This window comes from Ascaphus truei, chromosome 1 (genome assembly GCF_040206685.1).
Source record: "Ascaphus truei isolate aAscTru1 chromosome 1, aAscTru1.hap1, whole genome shotgun sequence".
Lineage (NCBI taxonomy): Eukaryota > Metazoa > Chordata > Amphibia > Anura > Ascaphidae > Ascaphus > Ascaphus truei.
This window is the reverse complement of record NC_134483.1, coordinates 50,169,890-50,195,649: the sequence shown is the minus strand read 5'-3', so window position 1 is coordinate 50,195,649 and position 25,760 is coordinate 50,169,890. Positions and strand designations below refer to the sequence as shown.

At 49.4% G+C, this 25,760-nt stretch overlaps 1 protein-coding gene across 2 annotated transcripts in view; it reads left to right on the top strand.

Annotated features, from left to right (window-relative positions):
- C1QTNF3 (C1q and TNF related 3) overlaps nucleotides 1–25,760 on the top strand; it is a 122,081-nt gene that overhangs the window by 23,866 nt on the left and 72,455 nt on the right. For both annotated transcript variants that reach the window (XM_075575800.1, XM_075575793.1), the window contains exon 3: nucleotides 17,231–17,385. In XM_075575800.1, the coding sequence (XP_075431915.1) occupies nucleotides 17,231–17,385 (155 nt within the window). The remainder of the gene's footprint in view (nucleotides 1–17,230; nucleotides 17,386–25,760) is intronic.

The window sequence follows — 25,760 nt, the reverse complement described above, 5'->3', positions numbered from 1 at the left end:
TGGAGATCTTAATGTACCCAATTTCTTGGCATCGACCAATTTTGAAGCGGTCCAAGGAGGGGCATTTGGGATGTGGCCCTTTTACAGAAGGAAGCAAAGTGGATTTATACATTGAACACTCTCGCGCCTAAAGGACTGAATGAGGGTTATATGTTCACCCCCTTCATCTGATCAACTTCATCTGCTCTTTGGTCTTAAGGCAGCGTACTCCGTAATCTGGTATTCCACCTCAACGTATCTTGTTCTGTACACCAACATCCCACAATGAATTAACTGCACTTCATTAAAGGATTTGCTTCTTCAATTTTTGCATGCACTTGATATACAGGGTTACCTTAGACCTGTCATGTACACATGTTTTTATTATCAATATTCTAGTGGAACCTCTGTATCCACCAATTCTGCTGAAGTCAATTCAGCATACAGTACATAGTCCTTTATCCTATGATTGACAGGAGCTACAGCAGAGACAGTGACTATTCTAACACAAACCAGTGGCAATCGCCAAAAAGACCCAGGTACATTCTGGATACATGCCTTAAACTAGCCCCAGCATTTCTGCATTGATTAATGGCCCATCAGATTAACAGCGGGGGTCCCTGGCAGTCCCATTCAAACTGAATGGGACTGTCACGGACCCCTGCTGTGTTAATTTTTTGGGTCATTAGTCAATGCAGAAATGCCTTAAACTTGCCTTAAACTTGCCTTAAACTAGCTAGGTTACACCCAGCACATACCCAGAATGTAACCGGGCTAGTTTAAGGCAAGCTTTAGAATAGTTGTGGTCTCTTCTATATGCTAACGCACAAATAAATTAAACATTAACTGCCCTTTTCACTTAATAGCGAGGGGTTGTTTTCCCTCCGTCTGCCCATCCACTTCTTTGCACGACAAATAGCAAAATTGAAATTCACAATTTACTCAGTAGTAAGAAATACTTTTCCGTCAATGACTTTGCAACTATGTTCAGTAGCAACAATGTTGAAACTTTACTGCAAGAAAATAATGGATGGTTTAAATAAGTTTATTTGATGAAGCAAATGCGTGTTCATTAAGGCAATTGTCCATATAGCATAGAGGGTATTATGTCGCTCACACGCGCAAGCTCACAAAGGGTTAACATCAACATCACTTACCTGAGGTGCCGCTATAAATATCAGCCACTTTTGTATGCCCACCCTTTGTGACACAGCCTTGAAGAAGCGTTTTGATCGCGAAATGCGCGCGTCTGCACAAGCAATGGACGTGCACGCGCAGGGGATTCACACAAACCGCCTCAACTGATCCCACACGGCTAGTCGCAGCTCCCTGCTCCTGCACAATATAGATTTCCTGCAGTTTCCAGATGACATGAGGTCTCCATTCTTAAGGGGTAATTTTCTCTATTAGGAAGGATATTTTAAGTTTAGTCTGGCATCTTTGTACCCATTCATGAATATGGGTTGCCATTTATAATATCTCACATAGTATATGCTCACTCCTATCTGCGTGATATATGTAGTATGTGAAAGATCTATTGACTATCAGCTGCATTCATCAAAGTGCTCTGTAACAATATCACCCAGAACCAGTGCTTAGCATATGTAATAGCATTTAACACCTTTTCATAGAACAACTAAAGGGTTAAACTCAAAATCCTTTGAGGAACCTATTGCACTGCTCTTTACATGGACAGTTTGTAATATGTGAGGTTTGTACATGCTCATTACTATACCAACTGCAACTAGCACTAAGATGTAATACTGTATTTTTCACTTACACACGAGTCAAGATCTAGGGTCATTCCAGGTCATAGGCAAGATACCTTTTGCCCGTCACTTAGCAGATACGATAGGCTGATATTATGTGTAAAGCTTTAGAGCAGGTGTCTCCAAATTATGACCCGGGGGCCACATCATGCCCCCCACAAGATTTTATCTGGCCTGCAGAAACTTGAAATATATATATTTTTGCTCATTATATATAATTTCCCAGTGTAAGCATGGCATCCTTTCTTTGAATTGTCACATTTCTATTTTGTTCTGAATCATATCAGGCGGATTATCCCAAAAGATCCAAATAAACTGTATTCATTCATTTATAAAATATATAAAAATTATTATAAAAAGATTTGTTTTCTTTGGCCCGCAAAAATGTGTAGAATATACGATGTGTCCCTCGTACTGAAAAGTTTGGAGACCACTGCTTTAGAGGATTAACATTCTAACACTGTGTACAAGCACACATTCTATTCAAGTTAAACTCTATTGTATTGTTGCCTTTAATACATAGATGTATCTACAGTATGTATGTATCTTTATTTATATAGCGGAATTAATATACATACTGTAGCGCTTCACAGTAGTAAAACACGTGACAATCATATAAATAAAAAACAAAACAAATAACAGGTCATTGGAATAAGTACTTCAGACATAAAAGTAACATTTAGGAAGAGGAGTCCCTGGTCTGAGGAGCTTGCAATCTAATTGGTAGGTTGGAAGAACATACAGAGACAGTAGGAGGGCATTCTGTTAAGTGCGTCTGCAGGGGGCCAAGCTTTATATATCATGTGTCTAGTATTATCCACGGTGCTACTCGTATGCTTCTTTAAGCAAGTGTGTCTTAAGGTGGATAGAGAGGGTGCTAGTTGGGTATTGAGGGGAAGGGCATTCCAGAGGTTCGGGGCAGTCAGTGAGAAAGGTTTAAGATGGGAGAGGGCTTTTGATACAGAGGGGGTAGAGAAAAGATATAATTGAGCAGAACGCAAGAGTTGGCATGGTGCATAGCGAGAAATTAGGGCTGAGATGTATGAAGGGGCAGAAGAGTGTAAAGCTTTAAAAGTGAGGAGGAGAATTGAGTGCGAGATGTGGGATTTGATAGGAAGCCAGGAGAGTGGTTTCAGCAAGGGACGCTGAGACAGATCTAGGAAAGAGTAGAGTGATTTTGGCAGCAGCGTTTAGGATAGATTGTAGGGGAGACAGGTGAGAGGCAGGGAGGCTGGACAGCAGGAGGTTACAATAATCGAGACGGGAGAGAATGAGGGCCTGAGTCAGAGTTTTAGTAGTCGAGCAACAGAGGAAAGGGTGTATCTTCGTCATATACCTATAGGTAACCTGTGGATCTAGTTATCTTGCTATTAGCATATCTAGGTATAAGGCAGGCATCGGCTTGGCAGGTTACACTGCGTTCTCCATCTCTCTATCAACACACAGTGTTAGACCCAGGTCACTGCAGGTCATATAAATAACAAGTATGTGTCTGATATCTATCTGAAATGGAAGGTGTATGTAGCGCATGTTCCCCACCCTCTGGGAAATTTCATTGTTACACTGTGTGTGTGGTGCATACCTGCTGGCTCACAGTTGATCTGAGTCTCCTGTGGTGTTGTGGAGGACAACAGGACAGGCTTCTGGGGCAATAACTGATTCTTTCTCATGGTCACAGCGCCTCCATCTCTTGCAGGCCCCAGGGTTGTGGGAGCAATCCCTACAGGAGAACTTACTTCCCCTCCCCCTGGCAGATTGTAGTCTCAGACAGGAAGATATATTTGAACAGGATCACTTTATTCATACACTGCAGGTGATCATCATACACAGCCTCAGACAGTTCTTCTTGGGGCTTCACCCTCAGGATGTACCCTGGACCTCCACTCCAGGCAAAGGGGCCCTGAATCAGTCCTTGCTCTTCCCTTACTCAGGCCGCCAACAGGGGGGTCTGCCGAGGTTGGCATCCAGGGCCCCCTGCCTCACGGGGCCCCCTGTGCGGCTGTGCCCGTTTTATAAAAACAAAAAAATGTCAGAAAAAAAATGTCGCTGATCCCCGCGTGCATGCGCAGGGAAAGAAGGTATGTAGTGGGCCCACTTCCTCTGCTCCCCCCTGCTCCCCCTGCTCCCCCCTGCTCTCCCTCACTCCCAATGGTGGGACAGAGGGGAAGCACCGTGGAGAACCCGCGCCCGCCAACCCAGCTTCCCCCGTGCCCACCAACCCAGCTCCACCAGCGCCCGCCAACCAAGCTCCCCCTGCACCAGCCTCCTGCCCCGGGCAGCAGACAGGGGGACCAGGGGCCATGGGGGCGAGATCCTCCCACGGAATTAGCCTGCCAGCCTCGACCCCCCCCCCCCCCACCTGCCTACCTCCTGCGCCCCCACTCCTCCTCAAACCCTGAACCCACCACCTGCCGCGGGGATCGGGGACAGGGGGGTAAGTGTCTGGTGGGCAAGGAAGCAGCACCCACCCAGTCACAGTCAGTCACCCATCTAAGCAGCCACCCAGTCGCTCACCCACCCAGTCAATCACTCAAGGTCACCCAGCCAATCACCAAGTCACCCAGCCAGTCACTCAATCACCCACCCAGTCACTCAGTCACACACCCACCCACTCAACCACCCAGTCACTCACCTACTCACTCACCCACCCAGTCACTGACCCCGTCACTCACTCACCAAGTCAGTCACTCACCCACCCAGTCACTCACCCACCCAGTCCGTCACCCACCCACCCACCCACCCGCCCGCCCAGGCAGTCCATCACCCACCCACCCATAAAACATTCAGAGTGTGAGCCAGAGTGATTTAACTTGGATTACTTACCATTTATCTTCTCTCCATACCTACTGTATACGTACAACAGAAGACACGGATGCACAATGCTACATCAAATTGACAAAACATATATGGTAATGAGTATAAAGTATAAATACTTGAATAATAATAGTAATAACTTGGTTATTTAGTTAAACCCTTTGGCCAAAGCGTCGTAAGCCTGCATACCAACGTCAAGGTAAACAAAAAATGCAGGTCCTAACACTAAAACTGTGAACCCTTCCTGTTACCTCTGTATGAGTGGAAGGAACTGCAGTGAGTCCTGTCCATTTCAGCAGGTTGCTAGAACCTCCCAAGTTAAAAAGGTGGGGAGGGGCCACCTAACCTCCAGAGACTGTTACCAGTCAGAAATTAATTATCACACATTCCCAGATAGCTTACACTCCTACATCCACCACATCATGAATATATATTTATGCCAAAATGAGTGATACTGAGCGTGGCAAATGTATATGTAGCCCAATGCTACATCAAATTGACAAAACATATATGGTAATGGGTATAAAGTATAAATACTTGAATAATAATAGTAATAACTTGGTTATTTAGTTAAACCCTTTGGCCAAAGTGTCGTAAGCCTGCATACCAACGTCAAGGTAAACCTACTGTATGTCAGATACAGATAATACAAAACAAAAAACAATAAACTCGGCGCCTTGTACTAGAAACTCAATGGAGTATGACAAAAATCTCAAAAAGGTCAAAAAAAGAGTGGGTATAGAACAATTTGATGTTCAGATGAAAGACAAATGTCCTTGTTGTTCCCAACGAAGTTCAATATGTTTGGATATCAGGTGCACGAAATGAAAGAAAAAAACACATAGCATAATACTGAATGATAATACACAGGAAAGAATGCAATACTAAGTAGAAGCCTCAGAGAAATGACAGGTGAGTGAAAATAGAAAAAAGCTAATTTATTTAAAACATATTAAAAGAACAAATGGCAGTAATGTCCACAATAGTATCAAATTATAATCTGCTCCAATGAGTATACGCCCTACTAGCTAGATGAAGGGAAAACGCTCATGGTGGATATTGTTAGAGAGTATCCCCTTTCACTCGTGGTAAAACAGCTGACACTCCCCGAACTGTGCTGTATTCCAGACCAGCTGGCAGCAGCCGATCTTAAGTAGTTCCACTCTCTCTCCCAAATCTCGCGACAGGGGAAACATGCCAGTTCCAGTATTCCTCGATCAGCTAGAGAGTGTCTAGGGTCTCGGCTGTAGTAAGCTGGACACAATTGGGCTGAGCAGAGTTAATTGGAATCACCCTACACGTTTCGAGAGTAACATTCTCTTCCTCAAGGGTATGATATGGCAAAAGAGCTATGTCCGTTCTTAAATAGTCCTTTCAATTACTTTCTATCCAATTCACTTGTGCACCTGTCTACACATGCGCAGTACAACTTTGAAATATGCACAGTGTTAACAAAAAATCTATGGTCTTTTACATGTAGCGCTGCTTCCCTCCCCCCTCCCTCCACCTCCCCCCTCTGGGAGATTTACACTGGCTACAGGTCAGTGTGGTGCTAGATACCTGTTTGATTCAGGAGAGGCTGAGCTTCCGCGATATTGTGGGGAAACAGGACAGGCTTTAGGTCAGGCCTGCACAACACCCGCATGCGGCCCGCCTCCACTCATTGTGTGGCCCGCGGTTGCTTTCCCCGTCCTCCTCCCTCCTGAGCCCGCTTGCCCCCTCCTCTCCCGCGAGCCGCTCTCCCGGTCGTGGGCCGCTTCTCCCCCCGTCCTGGCTGCGAGCCACTTCTCCCCCCCCCCCCCACGAGCCAGCTTGCCCTCTCCCGCGAGCAGCTCTCCCGGCCGCGGGCCGCGAGCCACTTCTCACCCCCCCTCCTGGCCGCGAGCCGCTTCTCCCCCCCTCCTGACCGCGAGCCGCTTCTCTCCCCCCCTCCCGGCCGTGAGCTGCTCACCGCTCACCCCTCCACCTCCTCGAACCTGCTCTCAGAGTCAGGACTGCACGAGTGTGCGAGTCCTGCCTGCTCTGCCACCGTGAGGTGCCGTTGGGGGGGAGGTGAGGTGCCGTTAGGGGGGAGGTGAGGCGCAGGGATTTGAGGTGCAGGGATGTGAGGTGCAGGGATGTGAGGTGCAAGGGAGTGAGGTGCATGGGAGTGAGGTGCAGGGGAGTGAGGTGCAGGGGGGTGAGGTGCAGGTGGGTGAGGTGCAGGGGGGTGAGGTGCAGGTGAGGTGCAGGGGAGGTGAGGTGCAGGGGAGGTGAGGTGCAGGGGAGGTGAGGTGCAGGTGGGTGAGGTGCAGGGGGGTGAGGTGCAGGGATGTGAGGTGCAGGGGAGTGAGGTGCAGGGATGTGAGGTGCAGGGGAGTGAGGTGCAGGGGAGTGAGGTGCAGGGGAGTGAGGTGCAGGAGGGTGAGGTGCAGGAGGGTGAGGTGCAGGAGGGTGAGGTGAGGTGCAGGGGGGTGAGGTGAGGTGCAGGGGGGGTCATTGGAGGGGCAGGGGGGTCATTGGAGGGGCAGGGGGTCATTGGAGGTGCAGGGGGTCATTGGTGGTGCAAGGGGGGGTCATTGGTGGTGCAAGGGGGGGTCATTGGAGGTGCAGGGGGGGGATGTGTGTGGTGTGCAAGGGGGTATTGTGTGTTTGATGTGGAGGGGGAGTACTATGTGTGTGGGTGAGGGGGACAGATGGGGGTATGAGAGATAGATGGGGAGTATCGCAAAGGTTGATTGTGAGGAGTTCTGGGGGAGATATGAGGATGATGATGATGAGAGGTTTTGGAGGAGAGATGATGATGATGATGATGATGAGAGGTGTTGGAGGAGAGATGATGATGATGATGATGATGATGATGATGATGATTTTACCCGTGCAGCCCAAATTTTTTTTCCTTGGAGCAGTTCGGCCCGTCTTGCTTTACGAGTTGTGCAGGCCTGCGTTAGGTGATTTCAGGTAGTAGTTCTTCTCATGGTGCTGCGTCTCCAGTCACAGTAGTCTTCAGAGTTCTGGAGAGAGTCCCTCCTGTGACAGTCCTCTGAACATACCCCTACCCAATGGACTGTACATTCAGGCAGGGGTATATAAAATGGGATCCTTTATTGAGACAGCCCGTGCAGTTCTTGTTACAGTGGATGCATGATGTTACTAGCAGAATCCAGGTCTTAAGAGGTCTGTAGGCCACCCTGGTAGGCTGGAGGCCCGGCCAGGTTCCTCAACCCTTCCCCAGCCCATAATGGGGCTGGAGGCATAGGTCTCTATCCCTTGAAGGATGAACCTGGACTAATTAAATTTACAGCACAGAAGGGGGAGGGCGCTAGGTCTGCACCATGATTGGCTGTACAAAGACCCAGTTCCACCTCCACACCCAGTCACTCAGAGAGGCTGCTGGAGGAGGGGAAAACCCAAGATGACAGTCTGTTATAGCCTGCATCTATCAGGGATTACATAACAGGGGGGCAGTAGAATAGCCAAAACCTACAACGGCTCTCCCCTGTGTGAAATTCCCATGTCTTCACTAGGACCGAATTTGGGTGCCATACGCCAACCTGGTGCCTGAAATACAATAACGGTTACACATATCAGTGGCTTAGACATAACCATTGTCACAGTACTCAGACATTAGGACCCATGTTATCCACTGAATACAGTGGTGATGATAACAGATACACACTTAACATAAAGAGTACAGGATATCTATTTATAGAACTTAGGATCAGGTTTCTTTACTACCCGTCCATCAAACATGGTCCACACAAAATACACCTTAGGTGAACCCGGCCTCTGTCATACTTCCACTCTGTCCTTGTAAGTGCACCTTCCTACCAACCACTCGTCAATAATGGAGCGAATGGTGGACTCCGCTATTTTCAGTAGTTTTGGCATGGAGTTATCTAAGACAGCCTGTTTAAGTCAATCATGCCTATTGTTCTCAATTTCTTCTATAATAGGCTCAGGCACGTAGGGGAAATTATAGCCATGCGACTGACGGTACCTGTGCATTATAGCCCGGTCAGCTCGCTGAACTTTAATAATTTACACCCAGTGCCTTGGCCTGGTAAAAACCAAGATTTAGATTCATTACCCTACATCTCTTGGTACAGTATTGTAGGTCCCTTAATTATTATGACCTCCAGATTGATGTCATGTACCTTTTTCGAAAAGCTTCAGCTGTGTCCTCTGGGGACAATCCACCAAAAGGAACCGGGTCCTATTCATATTGGCAGCATATCCCTGAAACATAGGGTCCACCACTTAAGGGGTTCCCCGGACTGATGTTCTAGAGTTGGGCTACTGGACCTAGTGTCCACTGGGAGGACACTCCCGATGTAGCTGATTGCTGAGATAGCGAGGATCCTTGGAATGACTTGAAGGATACAGGGGATGCAACTACAGATATCTGGTTTGCATACAGTATATCCCCCTCTGAATCCTCATCCTCCGTCCAACCACTCCTTCCCCCATACAATTCACTAAAAATAATCAGTAGTAGTGAATAAACAAATGCATTACAGACATACCAACAACAAGACAAAAAAACCTACAAATATATTATTTCATAATGTTTGGTAAATTCAGATTGCATTGGTTGATTTAGGGCATCTACTCCTAATTGGAGTGTAAGCTCTTGTGCTAACCCATGATTAAACAAAAAAAAAGCTGTGTGTGCTGAGCACGCGCATAGTAAGTGAAACTTCTTTGTTTTTTGTCACAGAAATTTTATTTGTGATGGTGATGTTTTTAATTAAAAATCACAAAACAATTTCACTTCCAAAACACAAAAGTTTGACCACATGTTTTAGCTATTTGCACATCTATATTTATGGTAACTGAATTCTTTGTGTCTGTGTGGGTCAGTCAGTGTGTGTGCGTGTCTGCGTGTGTCAGTCAGTGTTTGTGTGTGTGTGTGTCTGCGTGTGTCAGTCAGTGTGTGTGTGTGTGTGTGTGTGCGTCTCTCTGTGACCCACCACGACGTAGCTGCGGACACGGGGAACTCTGTCTGTGTCTCCTCCCCCCGGTGGAGCTGTGGGCTGTGTTTCCTGCTGCAGCCAGCCCCCCAGCGGAGGTTCGGGACATGGGAGGTGCTCGGCAGCGGGGGAGTAGGCACATCACTTGGGGGCGCTGTTCGGCGCATCACTGGGGTGTGTACGTGTGTCAGTCAGTGAGTGAGTGTGTACGTGTGTCAGTCAGTGAGTGAGTGTGTACGTGTGTCAGTCAGTGAGTGAGTGTGTACGTGTGTCAGTCAGTGAGTGAGTGTGTACGTGTGTCAGTCAGTGAGTGAGTGTGTACGTGTGTCAGTCAGTGAGTGAGTGTGTACGTGTGTCAGTCAGTGAGTGAGTGTGTACGTGTGTCAGTCAGGGATTGAGTGTGTACGTGTGTCAGTCAGTGAGTGAGTGTGTACGTGTGTCAGTCAGTGAGTGAGTGTATACGTGTGTCAGTCAGTGAGTGAGTGTGTACGTGTGTCAGTCAGTGAGTGAGTGTGTACATGTGTCAGTCAGTGAGTGAGTGTGTACGTGTGTCAGTCAGTGAGTGCGTACATGCGTCAGTCAGTGAGTGCGTGCGTCAGTCAGTGAGGGCGTGCATGTATGCATCAGTCAGTGAGTGCGTGTGTACGTGCGTCAGTCAGTGAGAGCGTGTGTACGTGCGTCAGTCAGTGAGTGCGTACGTGCGTCAGTCAGTGAGTGCGTATGTGCGTCAGTGAGTGCGTGCGTCAGTCAGTGAGTGTGTACATGCGTCAGTCAGTGAGTGCGTGTGTACGTGCGGCAGTCAGTGAGTGCGTGTGTGCGTGCGTCAGTCAGTGAGTGCGTGTGTATGTGTGTCAGTCAGTGAGTATGTGTGTCAGTGAGTGAGTGTGTGTGTATGTGTGTCAGTCAGTGAGTGAGTGTGTGTGTATGTGTCAGTCAGTGTGTGTGTGTCAGTCTGTGTGTGTGTGTGTGTGTCAGTCTGTGTGTGTGTCAGTCTGTGTGTGTGTGTCAGTCTGTGTGTGTGTGTAAGTCTGTGTGTGTGTGTGTCAGTCTGTGTGTGTGTGTGTCAGTCTGTGTGTGTGTGTCAGTCTGTGTGTGTGTGTCAGTCTGTGTGTGTGTGTGTGTGTGTGTGTGTGTGTGTGTGTGTGTGTGTGTGTGTGTGTGTAAGTCTGTGTGTGTGTGTCAGTCTGTGTGTGTGTAAGTCTGTGTGTGTGTGTCAGTCTGTGTGTGTGTGTCAGTCTCTGTGTGTGTGTAAGTCTGTGTGTGTGTGTCAGTCTGTGTGTGTGTGTGTCTGTCTGTGTGTGTCTGTCTGTGTGTGTCTGTCTGTGTGTGTCAGTCTGTGTGTGTCAGTCTGTGTGTGTCAGTCTGTGTGTGTGTGTGTGTCTGTCTGTGTGTGTGTGTGTCTGTCTGTGTGTGTGTGTCTGTCTGTGTGTGTGTGTCAGTCTGTGTGTGTCAGTCTGTGTGTGTCAGTCTGTGTGTGTGTCTGTCTGTGTGTGTGTGTGTCTGTCTGTGTGTGTGTCTGTCTGTGTGTGTGTGTGTCTGTCTGTGTGTGTGTGTGTCTGTCTGTGTGTGTGTGTGTCTGTCTGTGTGTGTGTGTCTGTCTGTGTGTTTGTGTGTCAGTCTGTGTGTGTGTGTCAGTCTGTGTGTGGTGTGTGTCAGTCTGTGTGTGTGTGTCAGTCTGTGTGTGTGCTTCCTGCGGTTTCTCGTCTGAGGATAGCTGGCCAGCTCCTCCGCAATGATCCTACTCAGGTGCCCCACCGAACCGAGAAGCACTCCTCTCTCACCCCGATACCCTCCATCAAGTGGTTTAGTCTCCAGATGATGTCCCCCAGCCCCGGGATCCTCTTCTTGTCTGGGCAGCTGCAGTTGAGAGCCTGCAGGTCTCCGCCAGGTAGCAGCAGGAAGAGAGAGAAGGCCGGGGCCAGGAATAGGTGCGGGGAGATCGGGGCCAGCAGCAGCGGCACCCACATCACCTCAGCCGAGAAGTTCATGTTCCCCATCCACTCCTCCTGCTGCTGGTGGCCCCCTCGGCCTCCCCGGGGCTCACCGCCGTCACCAGCATGCGGTACTGGAAGGAGCTCTGGCTCACCACGTCCATGGCCCCCTCGGAGAGCAGCAGCAGTTCGGCGCAGCTGCACCAGTGCAGGATCTCGGCTGTGAGTAAATGTTGAGAGGGGAGAGGGTAGCGGGGGGAGAGGGTAGCAAGGGGAGCGGGGGGAGAGGGGAGCGGGGGGAGAGGGGAGCGGGAGGAGAGGGGAGCGAGGGGAGCGGGGGGAGAGGGGAGCGGGGGGAGAGGGTAGCGGGGGGAGAGGGTAGCGGGGGGAGAGGGTAGAGGGGGGAGAGGGAAGCGGGGGAAGAGGGTAGCGGGGGGAGAGGGTGGAGGGGGAGAGGGAGGCGGGGGGAGAGGGAGGCGGGGGGAGATGGTAGAGGGGGGAGAGGGTAGCGGGGGGAGAGGGTAGCGGGGGGAGAGGGAAGCGGGGGGAGGGAAGCGGGGGGAGAGGGTAGCGGGGGGAGAGGGTAGCGGGGGGGAGAGGGGAGAGGGGAGTGGGGGGGGGAGAGGGTAGCGGAGGAGGAGGAGGGAAAGCTGTCCTCCTCATTCACCCGGCAGCGCAAGGAGGTCTCCGAGCTGTCTTTGAGTGTCGCCATGACTACCACACATGTCAGCGGGCGTGGGCAGCGGCGGCAGTTAGGAACAGCGGCGACGGACGTGTGGGAGGAATGGCATGTGCAGGGGGGCTGTGTCTGAGTCACCAGCCCGGCAGAGCGTGCGGCTGGGACAGAGAGCAGGCCTGGTCCCAGGAGCCGGTCAGCGGGTTGCCCCGGATGCCGCCCATGTGCATCTCCACCTGGGGGAAGTTGCGGACATTAGGAGCGGCGCTGGCGGCTATCGCCGCCGCATATGTCTGCAGCCGTGTAGGGGGAGCGGCGGCCATTAGGAGCGGTTGGGATGTCAGTGTTGGGGGCGGGTTGAGCCAGAACACAGCCCGGCCTCAACTGCCAGCACTGACGTCACATCCGTTTCATTTCTGTTTCCACAAATCATTTTTGCCCCAGTTCGAATGAGGTGCCACTAAAAAAGTTTATTGATCTCCATAAAAAGTTACACATCCACGAACAAAACTTAGGACTCTCCTCCCATGCGTTACACGCCCCCTATGGCGCTTTCTCGAGGAGTAACAAACTCGATATATCTACTATTTTTCTGATCTTGTTATGACCCTACTTGTCTCCTGAGCTCTATCCATAACTGTCTCCTTTCTACCCCTTTCACTTCTACAGCTCTCTCTTGCCTTAAAACTTTTTCTCCTCACTGCCCCTTACCTGTGGAACTCCCTCACACTTAGTATATGCCAAGCACCATCTCTCCCCACCTTTATGACAACTTTAATGGCTACTTCCCCACACCCATAGTCGTTCCAACCATTCTAGCCAAGCCTTGCCATCTACTGCACTTATTCCCTCACCTGCTATCCCTGTAAGTCTCCCAACATGCCAATTGGCTTGTAAGCTCTCCAGGGCAGTGATTTCATTTCCTATTGTCTGATCTTGTTTGTTGCACTTTTTGTATTATAATTCCCTTTACTGTATTTTCTCTCTTGTATAGCACTGAGTACAGTTGTGTGTGCTATATAAATATAGATATACATACATACAGGTGCAGCCAGTTGTGTCTCCAACCTGCCATAGCACGTGCTTGTGAAATGTGGACCAAATGTAAATGTTCACATCAATGTTCTTGGCAGGGGGAATGGCCGATCAGGATTAGCACAGTACAGGTCCCTGCTTCTAAATGGTATTCCCACTGTGTGAATCCTACCGGGCTGCATCAGTATGGAAGAGACAAGCAGTGAGAGTAGGCAGAATCAGTCACTCTCTCTGCGCACTTCAGGTGATCACGAGGCTTTTATTTTAATAACATATTATTGAAACAGAGGGTCTCCAGAGCTTAATTTCAGCCTGCAGACTCCATGCTTCCTGAGTTACAGTCGGTATGGGGTGCTGGTATCTTTGCCATGTTTAAATGTAAGCCATGACGCAGGAGGATAAAACCTGCAGAGACTTACTGGGCCTGTAACTCTGGAAGCAGGGTGTCCCCGGGTTGAAATTAATGTGGTTCAGCTCCAGAGACACCCTGCTTCAATAATGTTATTAAAATAAAAGCTGCACGATCCCCTGTTAGAGGCACGCAGAGAGAGTGACTGATTCCGCAGAGAGAGTGACTGATTCTGTCTATTACTGCCCGCCTCTTCCAGACTGATGCAGGAGGATTCACACAGCGGGAGTACTATTCAAAAGCAGGGATATCCACTGTGTTAATCCTAATGGGCCATGGGGATTCCGCGAGCAGGTGTGTGTCAGGGAGTTGCCATCTATGGTTTCTTGGCCGACTACGCGACCAACCATTTGGCTGCATCTGTAAAAGGAACTTTGAGAATAGTGGAGTTCCAATTGCATTGAGTTTCTAAACACACTGCTGAAATATTTAACAACAAAACTAAGTGCTTACTTATAAGAGAAATAGAAGTGTTTACACAGGATCAAAGAGGATGGATAAACTAGTGCACCTTTGCATATGTAGCTTCAAATATTAATAAAGGGGTTGACCTTATACAAATTATTAGGGATATAATGAAGAGTAAAGAAAATGTAGTGCGAAGTACAGATGTAGTCAACATTATTGCAACCAATGGCTCATAAACAAAACACACTGGTGGTAGAAGAGTCCATTATTTTGATTCAGCCGCGTGAAAGGAGGGGCGGGGCTATCTACACTTTACAACTTTAGCTACATCTGTATTTTTCATTTTTCAAATAGATCTGCACCATATCATATTTTTGACAATTATTTTAAATGCCATAATGGTTTTATTCATGATGGTCATATATGTTTTTTTTTTTAATGTTAATGTTTTTAAAGACGGTGTGTATGGGACTTGTAAATTAATATTTATTATACATGTATTTTTAACATTTGAACAAACAGTATATATTTATGTATATCTATTTTACAAACCTTTTTATATTTTAATTTTCCTTTTTTTGTCACTTTCTGTAAATAGGTTAAATATAGATGTAATGCTAAATTGACTCATTAGTTGTTAATTAGCAATTAGTTCACTACACAGAAATTAATTATACTCTGACAAAGCTCCAGAAATGTAGGCAACGGAGCACAGCAAGCAGAAAAACAGCAAGTGGGGGCTACGAGGTCAAAAAATAATAAACATTTATTGAATCAAAATACACATGGTAAATAGCAGGTAAGTACCACTCTGACGCATTTCGTGCTGTCCTGTCACCAAGGCAGCACTGACAGCTTAAACACCCTTTCTATGGACTTTTATGGACTTTTAATGCTTTAAGACATTTGGCAATAATTTTGTAAAGATTTTTTTGCCAGGTGCAGCAGTTTTCACTTGCTGAGACCCATTAGTGGGTACACTATTTTGACAAAGGTTTAACCATTCAATCACCGATTATTGTGGTACCCAGTTTTTGTTGCTCATATCAGATTGCTACGAGAGATATTTAATATGCACCTATGATTTAATATACCCCACCGAGCATTACAGGAGTTAACGCCCCACCGCAAACTGATAAACACCCTCCCCACTACACTGTCCACTCCCATCGCAGGGGCCACAGGATTGCAACCCACTACACAGCACTGGGGTCCACATGGGTTACTGTCATTTAGCGCACGCATTTCTTTTCCTTTTATCATCGCGTACCGCCATTATATTGATTTCTTGCTACACAAATTAAAAATGAAATAATTGGACTAAGGTTACCTTGAGGAACATTGTGAGCAACTCTTTCAATATGAGTGCGGGCTAAAGGGGTATTGCATAATTTGGGTCTGCAAAAAAGGAACACATTAACAATCGGGGGGAAAAACACCAGTAAAGTGATATTGCTAATTCTGCTACTGTGTTCCCCCCCCCCCCCTAGTGTGTGCATTAGCTGTGCTGACAGAAAATGGTTCTAAAAAAATTGTTATTAGATTTTATTTAATATGCTATAAAGTCGGTTCTCCATGTAAGGGAATCCTTAAAGTGGCGCTTCCCTGACATGGCCCCTTTGAATAAATCTCAGAGGCTTCCCTTACATGGCCCCTTTTTAATAAATCCCAGAGGCTTCCTTGATATGGTGAATAATGGAAAAACCAAAAATAATCAGCGCAAACAATGTGAAGTGAAAAATATAAATAAAACACTATAAGTGAGATGTGTAAAGACAAATGTGTGACGCAACTTGTGCCACTGAAATGATGGTTACGTGACCTTATACCAAGGTCTTGGTGATGATTCGGCTGCTAATTCACAAAAGATGGCTCACATCTTGGGAAAACTGAAGAAAAACAAGAGGAAAAAGCTCACAACTCATGGTGTCGTTATAAAATAATATATTGGTGAAAATAAAAGGTGAGTATCACACGTACAAGAATAAAGTTCTTTAAGTCATGTATGTGGATTAACCAGCATGGTGTTACCGCAGGCGACAGGAGGCTGACACAAGTGGGCTACGCCGTCAGCTACTCAAGGCAGATGTTGCAAGGTGGGGAAGCTAGTCCCGAATTAGGAACTGCACAGAATCAGAAGCCGTTTGCACAGGCTACAAGGGCATACACGGTGAAGTGGAGCAATAAGTACATATAGTGCAGGTATCACTGAAGGCTTCAGCGTGAAGCAGACTCACGCTGAAGCCTTCAGTGATACCTGCACTATATGTACTTATTGCTCCACTTCACCGTGTATGCCCTTGTAGCCTGTGCAAACGGCTTCTGATTCTGTGCAGTTCCTAATTCGGGACTAGCTTCCCCACCTTCCAGCATTTGCTGCTTAAGGCTGAGGCCCCAGTACCTCAGCTGCATGCGCGCCCGCGAGACTGGTGGCACGTGCAGCCGATTCCCACCAAAAGACCGTGGGGGCGTGGTGAGGGACTGACGGGGGCGCGGCCATGACGTCACCCGGCAGGTTCGCCCTCATTGGCTGAACCGCCGTGGGCGTGGCTTAGCACTCCGTAGCGAGTCCTGCTCTCAAGAACAACTCGCGCCACAGCGCTGCGGCCCCCCCTCGCAGCGCGCCCGGCGCCATTGAGGGGAGGGCTCTCGTCCCTGCAGCGTCCGCCACAGCGGGCGCTGCAGTAGCCAGCGGGGACCAGCCCTAATGGTGGTGTGCTTAGCTGTCACACACTGCTATACAGGTCAGTCACAGTACTAGCTTGACGGCTCCGTGTGCGGTTGATGCTGTCTGAAGTGTGTTTCCCTCGATGACTATTTGGACTAATATTCCTTTGTCAATCGGATCGGAACCCACAGAAGAGAGTTGCTAGATCTATGCACACCATCTCTATTATCAAAGCCACCTAATGACACCTCTCATCTGCCTGATTGAGTAGCTGATGGCATAGCCCACCTGTGTCAGCCTCCTGTCGCCTGCGGTAACACCATGCTGGTTAATGCACATACATGACATAAAGAATTTTATTCTTGTACGTGTGATACTCACCTTTTATTTTCACCAATATATTATTTTATTACTACACCATGAGTTGTGTGCTTTTCCCTCTTGGTTTTTTCCTTCAGTTTCCCTGACATGGCCCCTTTAAATAAAGCTCAGAGGCCTGCCTGGCACAAAGAAGTGGCTTCAAAGCACGTTGACTTTAATATGTTAACACACAGAAAAGATGATACAGATTTCTTTGAACAACTTTTAGGAAACCATGGGAACAATGGAAACAATGGGGCTACAGGACAAGAAGGAGCAAAGGGTGAAAGGGGAGACAAAGGAGATTTGGGGCCAAGGGGAGAACGTGGCAACGTTGGAATAAAAGGAGAAAAAGGCTATCCTGGAATTCCACCAGAGCTCCAGGTAAGAGAGTCTCCTGCAGACTGTTCAGTCCTTTGACTGATGTTTTTGTCTGGTTTACGTAAGACACTGGACAGTGGAAATGTTGGTATCATTTTCATCTATTGTTTTCTTGCCTTTGAAATATTAACGTTATTTAAGTTCTTTATGAATAGTGCTCATTTATATTTAAAGAATTAAGGGTGTCATTATTCCGAATAATCATTCTTGTTTACAAAAAAAAAAAGACACAATATGTCCCTTCACGTGAGATAGATATGTGTGACTGCGCAGCCACTAGTCCCGTGTGAGTATAATATATTATAGTTGGTGCACTTGGTGATGGTTACCTGCCGAGCACTCCAGTGCCCGGGCCTGCCAAGGAGCTTCACAAAGGATCCGATGACCGCTGACCACAGGAACTACCATCCGGGGTGATCCCACCGGCTGCTGCAGCGACAGCGAAGGTCTGAGCCCAGACCTCTGTATGGACGCACAGCGTCCGCTGTGTCCCTAACTGACTCTCGATAATAAAGGGCAGGGTCCCTAACCTGGGGCCTGTCCCTGAAACAACACAACGCTACTGGTGGCTCAGGGCTATCTGGGGCCTAGGGGGCTGCTGGCCTAATGCAGAGAGTCACTGACTCCTGCACCCTACCTCCTTCCCCTAGCTGCTCCTGACGCCGACTGACTAACGTGATCAGGGCCCGCGAAATGTATCAAATCTCCTCTGCAGGGAGATGCTGTAGCCCTATTGGCTCCCTCGGGTCATGTGGGGCGCTCCTAAAGCTCATGGGAGCTGTAGTCCCTGCTTAGAGCCCTCTCCCTATTGGCCAGCGTTCACGCGTTATCCCTGCGCATGCGCAATGTCTCTGGCTGGCCGCCGCATGAATTGTGGCACTGTGCATGCGCAAACGAAACAAAGATGGCGGTGCCCTGCTCGGGAGCCGCCGGGAACTCGGAGACGCCAAAACCGCTCCCTGCACTGGCCCCCACCCTCCAGAAGTGCCAGCGGGTCTGTCGAGTGACCCCCGGCAGCGGAGGTAACGAGGGGGGGGGGGGGGCGCGGGACAGAGGGGACTTGGCTACATCCTCCTCCTGGTAAAAAACCCCAACGACCTCGCTTGGGACAGAACTCAACCATGTAAAGAAATTATATAATAAAAATGCAGTTCAATTATATAACTTAGCACATTCACATTGACTTTATACGATGTTGCACAATTCTGTGAGCATCACAATCACAGATTGGATTTTGCTCCGAGACCACTGCTGAGCCTCATAATGGGGTGCCCCAATTTGATCATAGGTTACCCAATTTGGAGGGTACCTGACTCTTTGGAGGGTACCTGACTCCCTCGGGGGAGTAATAAACACAGTCCTGAGGCTCAGCCTCGTCCCTTGAGGGGAGAAATGTCTCTGAACAGTCTCTGTTTGGCACAAAGCACGGGCTCTGTGGATCCAAAGGCTGGCCTGTTGGTGCCACCTTAGTAGGCGTTGGCCTACGGGGACCTTTACCCGTAGCTCCTCCGGGAGATGCCCCTTCTGTGGAATAGTCCCGTTGAGAGGGTCCTTCCATAGGGTCTTCAGGAGTTTCAGAGTGGGTTTCGTTATTTACAGTCTCTTGACCCATCTCTGATAAGTCGGACTCACCGTTGAGTGGTGTGGCCAGTATTTCTGCTTCCTCATCTCCCACTTGTGGAATGGGGAGAAGATGGTTACGGTGCCATACCTTTACCCAGCCTTCAGTGTCTTTGATGCGATAGACCGGGAGGCCAGGCACCTGAGATTCTATTTCATATACACCGTCTCTCCATCGGTCGGCCAATTTGTGTTTTCCTGGGACTCCCAGATTTCGAAGCAACACAGCGTCTCCAGGACGAAGCTCCCGATATTTTACCTTATGATCGTATCGCCTTTAATTGTCAGCATTCAGCTTAGCTGTAGACTTCTCAGACTGTTGATAGGCCTGCTGCAAGCTGTCTTTAAGTCTTTAGACGTATTTGAAATGGGTAGCATTGTGTATCCCATCCATCAAGACTCTAAGACGTACATCCACTGGCAGTCTCGCCTCTCGCCCGAACATGAGGAAGTATGGGGAGAATCCAGTTGACTTGTGTCGGGTACAATTGTACGCATGCACCAGGGCCTCCACGTGTCGACTCCATTCAGTCTTCTGAGCTCCCTTTAGAGTTCCAAGCATGTCCAGTAAGGTCCGATTAAATCGTTCTGGCAAAGTGTCTCCTTCGGGGTGATAAGGGGTCGTTCGTGATTTGGCAATGTTCAGCATTTTGAGCAATTCTCGGATCAGAGTGCTCTCAAAATCCCGACCTTGTCTGAGTGGAGGCGATTTGGAAGACCGTAATGCACGAAGTACTTCTAAAATAATATCTTCGCCACCGTAATAGCTTTCTGGTCTTTAGTGGAGAAGGCCTGGGCATACCGGGTGTAATGGTCCGTGATGACCAGCACGTTGCATATTCCTCGGCTATCAGGCTCAATGCACAGAAAGTCCATACACACAAGGTCCATGGGACCAGAACTTTTCAGATGACCCATAGGCGCTGCTCTGGTAGGCAGGGTCTTGCATTGAATACACCGCGAGCAACGGCGACAATGGCGTTCTATGGCCTCTCGCATCTTGGGCCAGAAAAAGCGGTCTCAGACCAACACAAATGTCTTCTCTACACCGAGATGTCCATGCTCATCATGTAGGGACTTTAACAGCATGTACTGTAAGTTCCTAGGGAGGATTAATTGTCATCTGTCCGGGTGGTTGTGATATTGCACCACCCGATAGAGTAAACAGTTATCGATTTCGAATTTGTCTACTTCCCACATGAGTGAGGCAACCAAGTCGTTGGGAGCACGCTTCAGAAGGGCTGGATTCTTCTTTTCAACGGCTTGCCTAATGATACTAATGACAGGATCTCGTATTTGGTAGTCTACCAGATCTTTCCACCTTAGCGCTTTGTCATGAGTTATGTTCATCCCCTTTGGATCGCAGTACGCGGCTGGGACAGCCTGCGACTGGCATCCCAAGGAATCCGCAACCCGTAATTCTGAGAATGCCACTTGATCGTTGATGATGGCGGCGGTGCTACACATAGCTCGCACCCCTGGTCCTGGAAGTTCTTCCCATTCCTCATCATCTTGAGTAGCCATCTGGAGAGGGCGTCACCCCCGACATTCAAGGGTCCCGGCTTATACTTCAAGGAGAAGCGGTAATTGTTCAGAGCTGCCAGCCATCGGTGTCCTGCTGCATCCAATTTGGCCGAGGTATTGATGTAAGTGAGGGGATTGTTATCCATCCTTACCTCAAACGTAACACAGTAAAGGTAATCGTGGAGCTTTTCGGTGATCGCCCACTTGAGAGCCAGGAACTCCAACTTGTGGACTGGGTATTTCTGTTCACTGGGTGTCAGACTGTGGCTGATGTAGGCTACAGGCCTAAGGCCCTCGGGGTGCTTCTGGTGCAGGACGGCACCCAGTCCATTGAGACTGGCATCCACATGCAGAACTTATGGTTGTTCGGGATCAGCATATGCAAGCACTGGCGCTTCGGTCAGGCTTTTCTTCAACTTCAGGAAGGCCTGTTCACACTCAGGCGCCCATTTATCGCCAAACGGTTGACGGGCCGATGTGGCCTTCCTTCCTTTATCTTCGGGGTATATCTTCAACAGATTGTTCAGGGGTTTAGCTCGACTAGAGTACCCTTCCACAAAATGACGGTAATACCCACAGAACCCCAGGAAAGATCGTAGTTCCGCGACATTCTCGGGACGCGGCCAGTTCACGACCGCTTCTACTTTGGCTGGGTCGGTGGTGATTCCTTGAGCAGATACGATGTGTCCCACGTAGGTCACCGAGGTGTGACAAAACCGACACTTGTCGAGGGACAATTTCAATCCTTCTTTCCCAAGATGGTCTATCACTTTAAGCAGTCTCTCTTCGTGCTCTTCCAGGGTCCTTCCAAAGACAATGATGTCGTCCAGGTAGACGAGACACTCCCGAGGGTTCATGTCCCCGATAGTCTTCACCATCAGTCTTTGGAAGGTAGCAGGGGCCCCACATATACCTTGGGGCATACGTGTAAATTGGTAGAACCCCAGGGGGCAGACGAAGGCTGTTTTCTCCTGATCCTCTGCATTCATGGGTACTTGATAGTACCCAGATCGTAGATCGAGCACGCTGAACCATTGGCTTCCGTTCAGAGCATTCAGGATCTTTTCAATGCGAGGAAGGTTGTACTGGTCCGGTATCGTACGATTGTTCAGGGTTCGATAGTCGACACACAGTCGTACGGATCCGTTCTTATTCCTCACCACCACTATGGGAGAGGCGTAAGGGCTCCGAGACTCTGTCAAAATCCCAGCGGTCTCCATTTCTTGCAAGACGTTCCTCACATCGTCCACATCCCTAGGGGCGATGCGACGAGAGCGTTCACGGAAAGGAGTGGCATCACTCAGTCTAATGGCATGTTGAGCGCTGCAACTGCATCCCACATCCATCTCACTCGTGGAGAACACAGTCCGTCGTTTATTCAACTGGGTTGTCAGCCGCTCTTTCCACTCAGTGGGCAATGTCAACTCGCCGAAGTTGAAGTCCAGATCGACTAACCGCTCACTCGCTGCCGCCACATTCACCTGGGGCATTGTTTCCACAGGGCTGACCGGATATATGCAACCCAGACTCTATCCGGCATCAAGTTCCATCGGGAATGGGGAGATGTTCTGCACATATACGTAGGTTCGTAGAGGGATTTTAGTCGTCCACTCCCTCACTTCGGGTAGTACCCTATACCCTATCTGAACTTCTTCCTCAGGGGTCCTCTCCAGAGAGAAAAGCTGATCATTCTCATCTCGCTTGGGATAACAGCACCAGACGGCCATTCGTTGCACTCCCCCTGGTAATATGGTCGTCAGTCCGTGTTGACGATTGTAGAGATCCCCGTGACGCTCCAAGGCATATACCCGGTTGCATTCCTCTCGTAGGACGGGATCTAGGAGCGAATTGGCCAGCGGCAACTCGTTGTTCTCTTTCAGGTATGCTCTGATTACAGCTTGTACTATATCAGTATTGGTTCCAAAGATGATCGGATACTTGCACTGGTCTTGGGGCTCCGGGCATACCATTGCCGCTACATGCATGGGGTGTTTCTTGCCGGTGTTCAGTTGGAGTATTTCCAGTTGAACCCTTACAATCCCATCCATGGGGTAGTCTTCATTACTTAACCCCCTAACCTTCATATGTTCGGCCAACCTCAGGGGGCAGTGTCTAAGGTGCTGGTCATAGAACTTGCGGTATATAATGGTTACTTGGGATCCGGTGTCCAGTAGGGCAGATGCATAGATCCCTTCCAGTACAACAGGCACGATGGCTGCGGGGCCTATTTGACTGTAAGCTTCCCTTGGTAAGGCGTCATCACTGGGGCCGGAGTCAGAAGGAGCATCTTCGGTTCCAATAGGGGTTTCTGGGTCAGACTCTGCCATTTGTACGCGGCAGACCATTGACCTGACTGAATTTCCTCTATCGGGAGGTTTTTCCTCTGGAGGATCCTCCTTCTCCGGACAATCGCTGGAGAAGTGGCCCTTCTTCCCACAGTTATAGCAAACGACTTTGCGGCGTTCAGGACGACCCTTGTACGTGGAAGATGATCTCTCAGAGGTACGGCCCTTCCCGGCAGGCGGTTTGTGAGTCACCTCCTCCTCCTGGTTGGAAGATTTCTTAACCTTCGGGGCGGACTGGACAGAGGTGTCACCCTTGATGGTTTCCTTGGTCTTTTTGGATTCATGAAAATGTAGCTGCACCTCATGTCCTCTGATGTGACGCAAGAATTCCATGTAGCTGGGTGGTACAGCAGCGATCGGGGCGGCCCGCATCATTATAGCTATGGAGTGGCTAGGCAACGACCCCTTTAGTAGCTGTTTGAGTCGGTACCAGTCCACTTCGGCGACTGAAATTATGTTTTTGGACAGGAGGTTCCCCAGCGACAGCTGTAGTTTGCAGACAAAGGCAGACATATCCTCTCCTTCTTTTTGGTGAAGAGCTTTGAACTGGGCCATCAGCTCATCCTCTCGTCTTCTCGGGTATAGGACGGAGTGAGCATTTCCACCAGTTCCTGTGCTGTAACTTCTCCTTCCACTTCACGATGCGTCCGTACCAGTTGGGAGGCTGGGGCTCTGAGACACTCAACCAACCTCTGTCTTTTGCTGGCTTCGGAGCACGACCACTCCACTATTACTTGGAGAGTATGTTCCCGCCATGTTTCGATCCCTTCTTCTCCTGAAGGTGTCGGTACAATCCCAGAAAAGGCTTTTAGTTTCTGGTAGCTCTGTGCTTGAGACGAGATGGTTATGGCTTCTACTAGTTGGGAGGCTGTCATATTCAAGGAAAGAACTCCACTAAGGGGCTGACTACTGGTTCCAGTTCCTACGCTAGGCATGGTCGGGGGACTGCCTGACCATCTATCAGGAGTAGGCAAGGTGGGTGGACTCCCCGCCCAGCCCAGCGCCTGACTCCTCCTACACCGCTCGGAGTGAAGGAGACCTTAGGGGGACCTACCCTGTGAGGAGTACTGGTCACCCAGTGGGTCATGGTTGGCCCAGTACTGGTGGATGGTTCTTCGGGAGCCTGAGTGTCAGGATATATCATGAGACAGTCCTCTGCAGAGGGCACTGGTAGGTTTATTACATTGGGAACAGTCTCTGAACATATGTCGCATTTGATGGCCAGGAGGTAGGTGGTCCCCCGGCCGTCAGCATCAAGTTTATAGTCTACCACCTGGGTGGTGGTCAGTCCCGGACAATTCCTTACTTGCTTGCGCACTGCGAATAAGTCTGTGTCGTTTGATACTCCCGCCACTGCAACCACGCGTATTGGGGACATGCGGCGTGCTGAGGCCCAGTCATGGACTTCTTGCTTTGACGGCACAGACATGATGGCGTTTAAATCGGACCATTTGATATGGAATAGGGCACCCCAGGTAGAATCTCAGCAGCGCCTCCAAATGTAACGGGTATTCCCCCACCCAATAGCATAAAGTATGTGTGTGCGGGGAACCTAATGTTACCAGGCGTGGTGCTTTACCTGTTAGGCTCACAGGAGGCCTAAACCTCCGGTACGGGGAGCCGGGGGCACGTATAAATAATAGGAGTAACCTCGTACTCGTTGCAGCGCCTCCACCTGCGATGACTCCCACTGGAGGGGGGAGTGGTTCGTCGCAGGACAATATATATATATAAATATCACACACACAGCATGTAAAACAACCAATAACTTTACTGTAGCAAACGTACTTATTCATATATATCAACAGGTATCCCTCTCTAGATGAGACACTAACTACTGCGTCTTGCAGGATGCTACCCCCTTTCACCGGGTGATCCCACCCCGTGTCCAGTAACCCCACACAATATGTCCCTTCGCGTGAGATAGATATGTGTGACTTCGCAGCCACTAGTCCCGTGTGAGTATAATATAGTATAGTTGGTGCACTTGGTGATGGTTACCTGCCGAGCACTCCAGTGCCTGGGCCTGCCAAGGAGCTTCACAAAGGATCCGAGGACTGCTGACCACAGGAACTACCGTCCGGGGCGATCCCACCCAGATGGCTGCTGCAGCGACAGCGAAGGTCTGAGCCCAGACCTCTGGATGGACGCGCAGCGTCCGCTGTGTCCCTAAATGACTCTGGATAATAAGGGGCAGGGTCCCTAACCTGGAGCCTGTCCCTGAAACAACACAACGCTACTGGTGGCTCAGGGCTATCTGGGGCCTAGGGGGCTGCTGGTCTAGTGCAGGGAGTCACTGACTCCTGCACCCTACCTCCTTCCCCTAGCTGCTCCTGACGCCGACTGACTAACGTGCTCAGAGCCCGCGAAATGTATCAAATCTCCTCTGCAGGGAGATGCTGTTGCCCTATTGGCTCCCTGGGGTCATGTGGGGCGCTCCTAAGGCTCATGGGAGCTGTAGTCCCTGCTTAGAGCCCTCTCCCTATTGGCCAGCGTTCACACGTTATCACTGCGCATGCGCAATGTCTCTGGCTGGCCGCCGCATGAATTGTGGCACTGCGCATGCGCGAACTAAACAAAGATGGCGGCGCCCTGCTCGGGAGCTGCCGGGAACTCGAAGACGCCAAAAGCGCTCCCTGCACTGGCCCCCACCCTCCAGAAGTGCCAGCGGGTCTGTCGAGTGACCCCCGGCAGCAGAGGTAACGAGGGGGGGGGGGGGGTCACGGGACAGAGGGGACCTGGCTACATATACATTAGGTGTGATTTATACATCTGCTCTTTCAACTCCTGCTCTTCTCATCCTCCAGTAACCTTCCTATTACTTTTTTTGCTTGCTGTTTCCTCTCTACTTTGTAAACTCTTCTGTTCTTTCCACCTTCCCCACTCCCC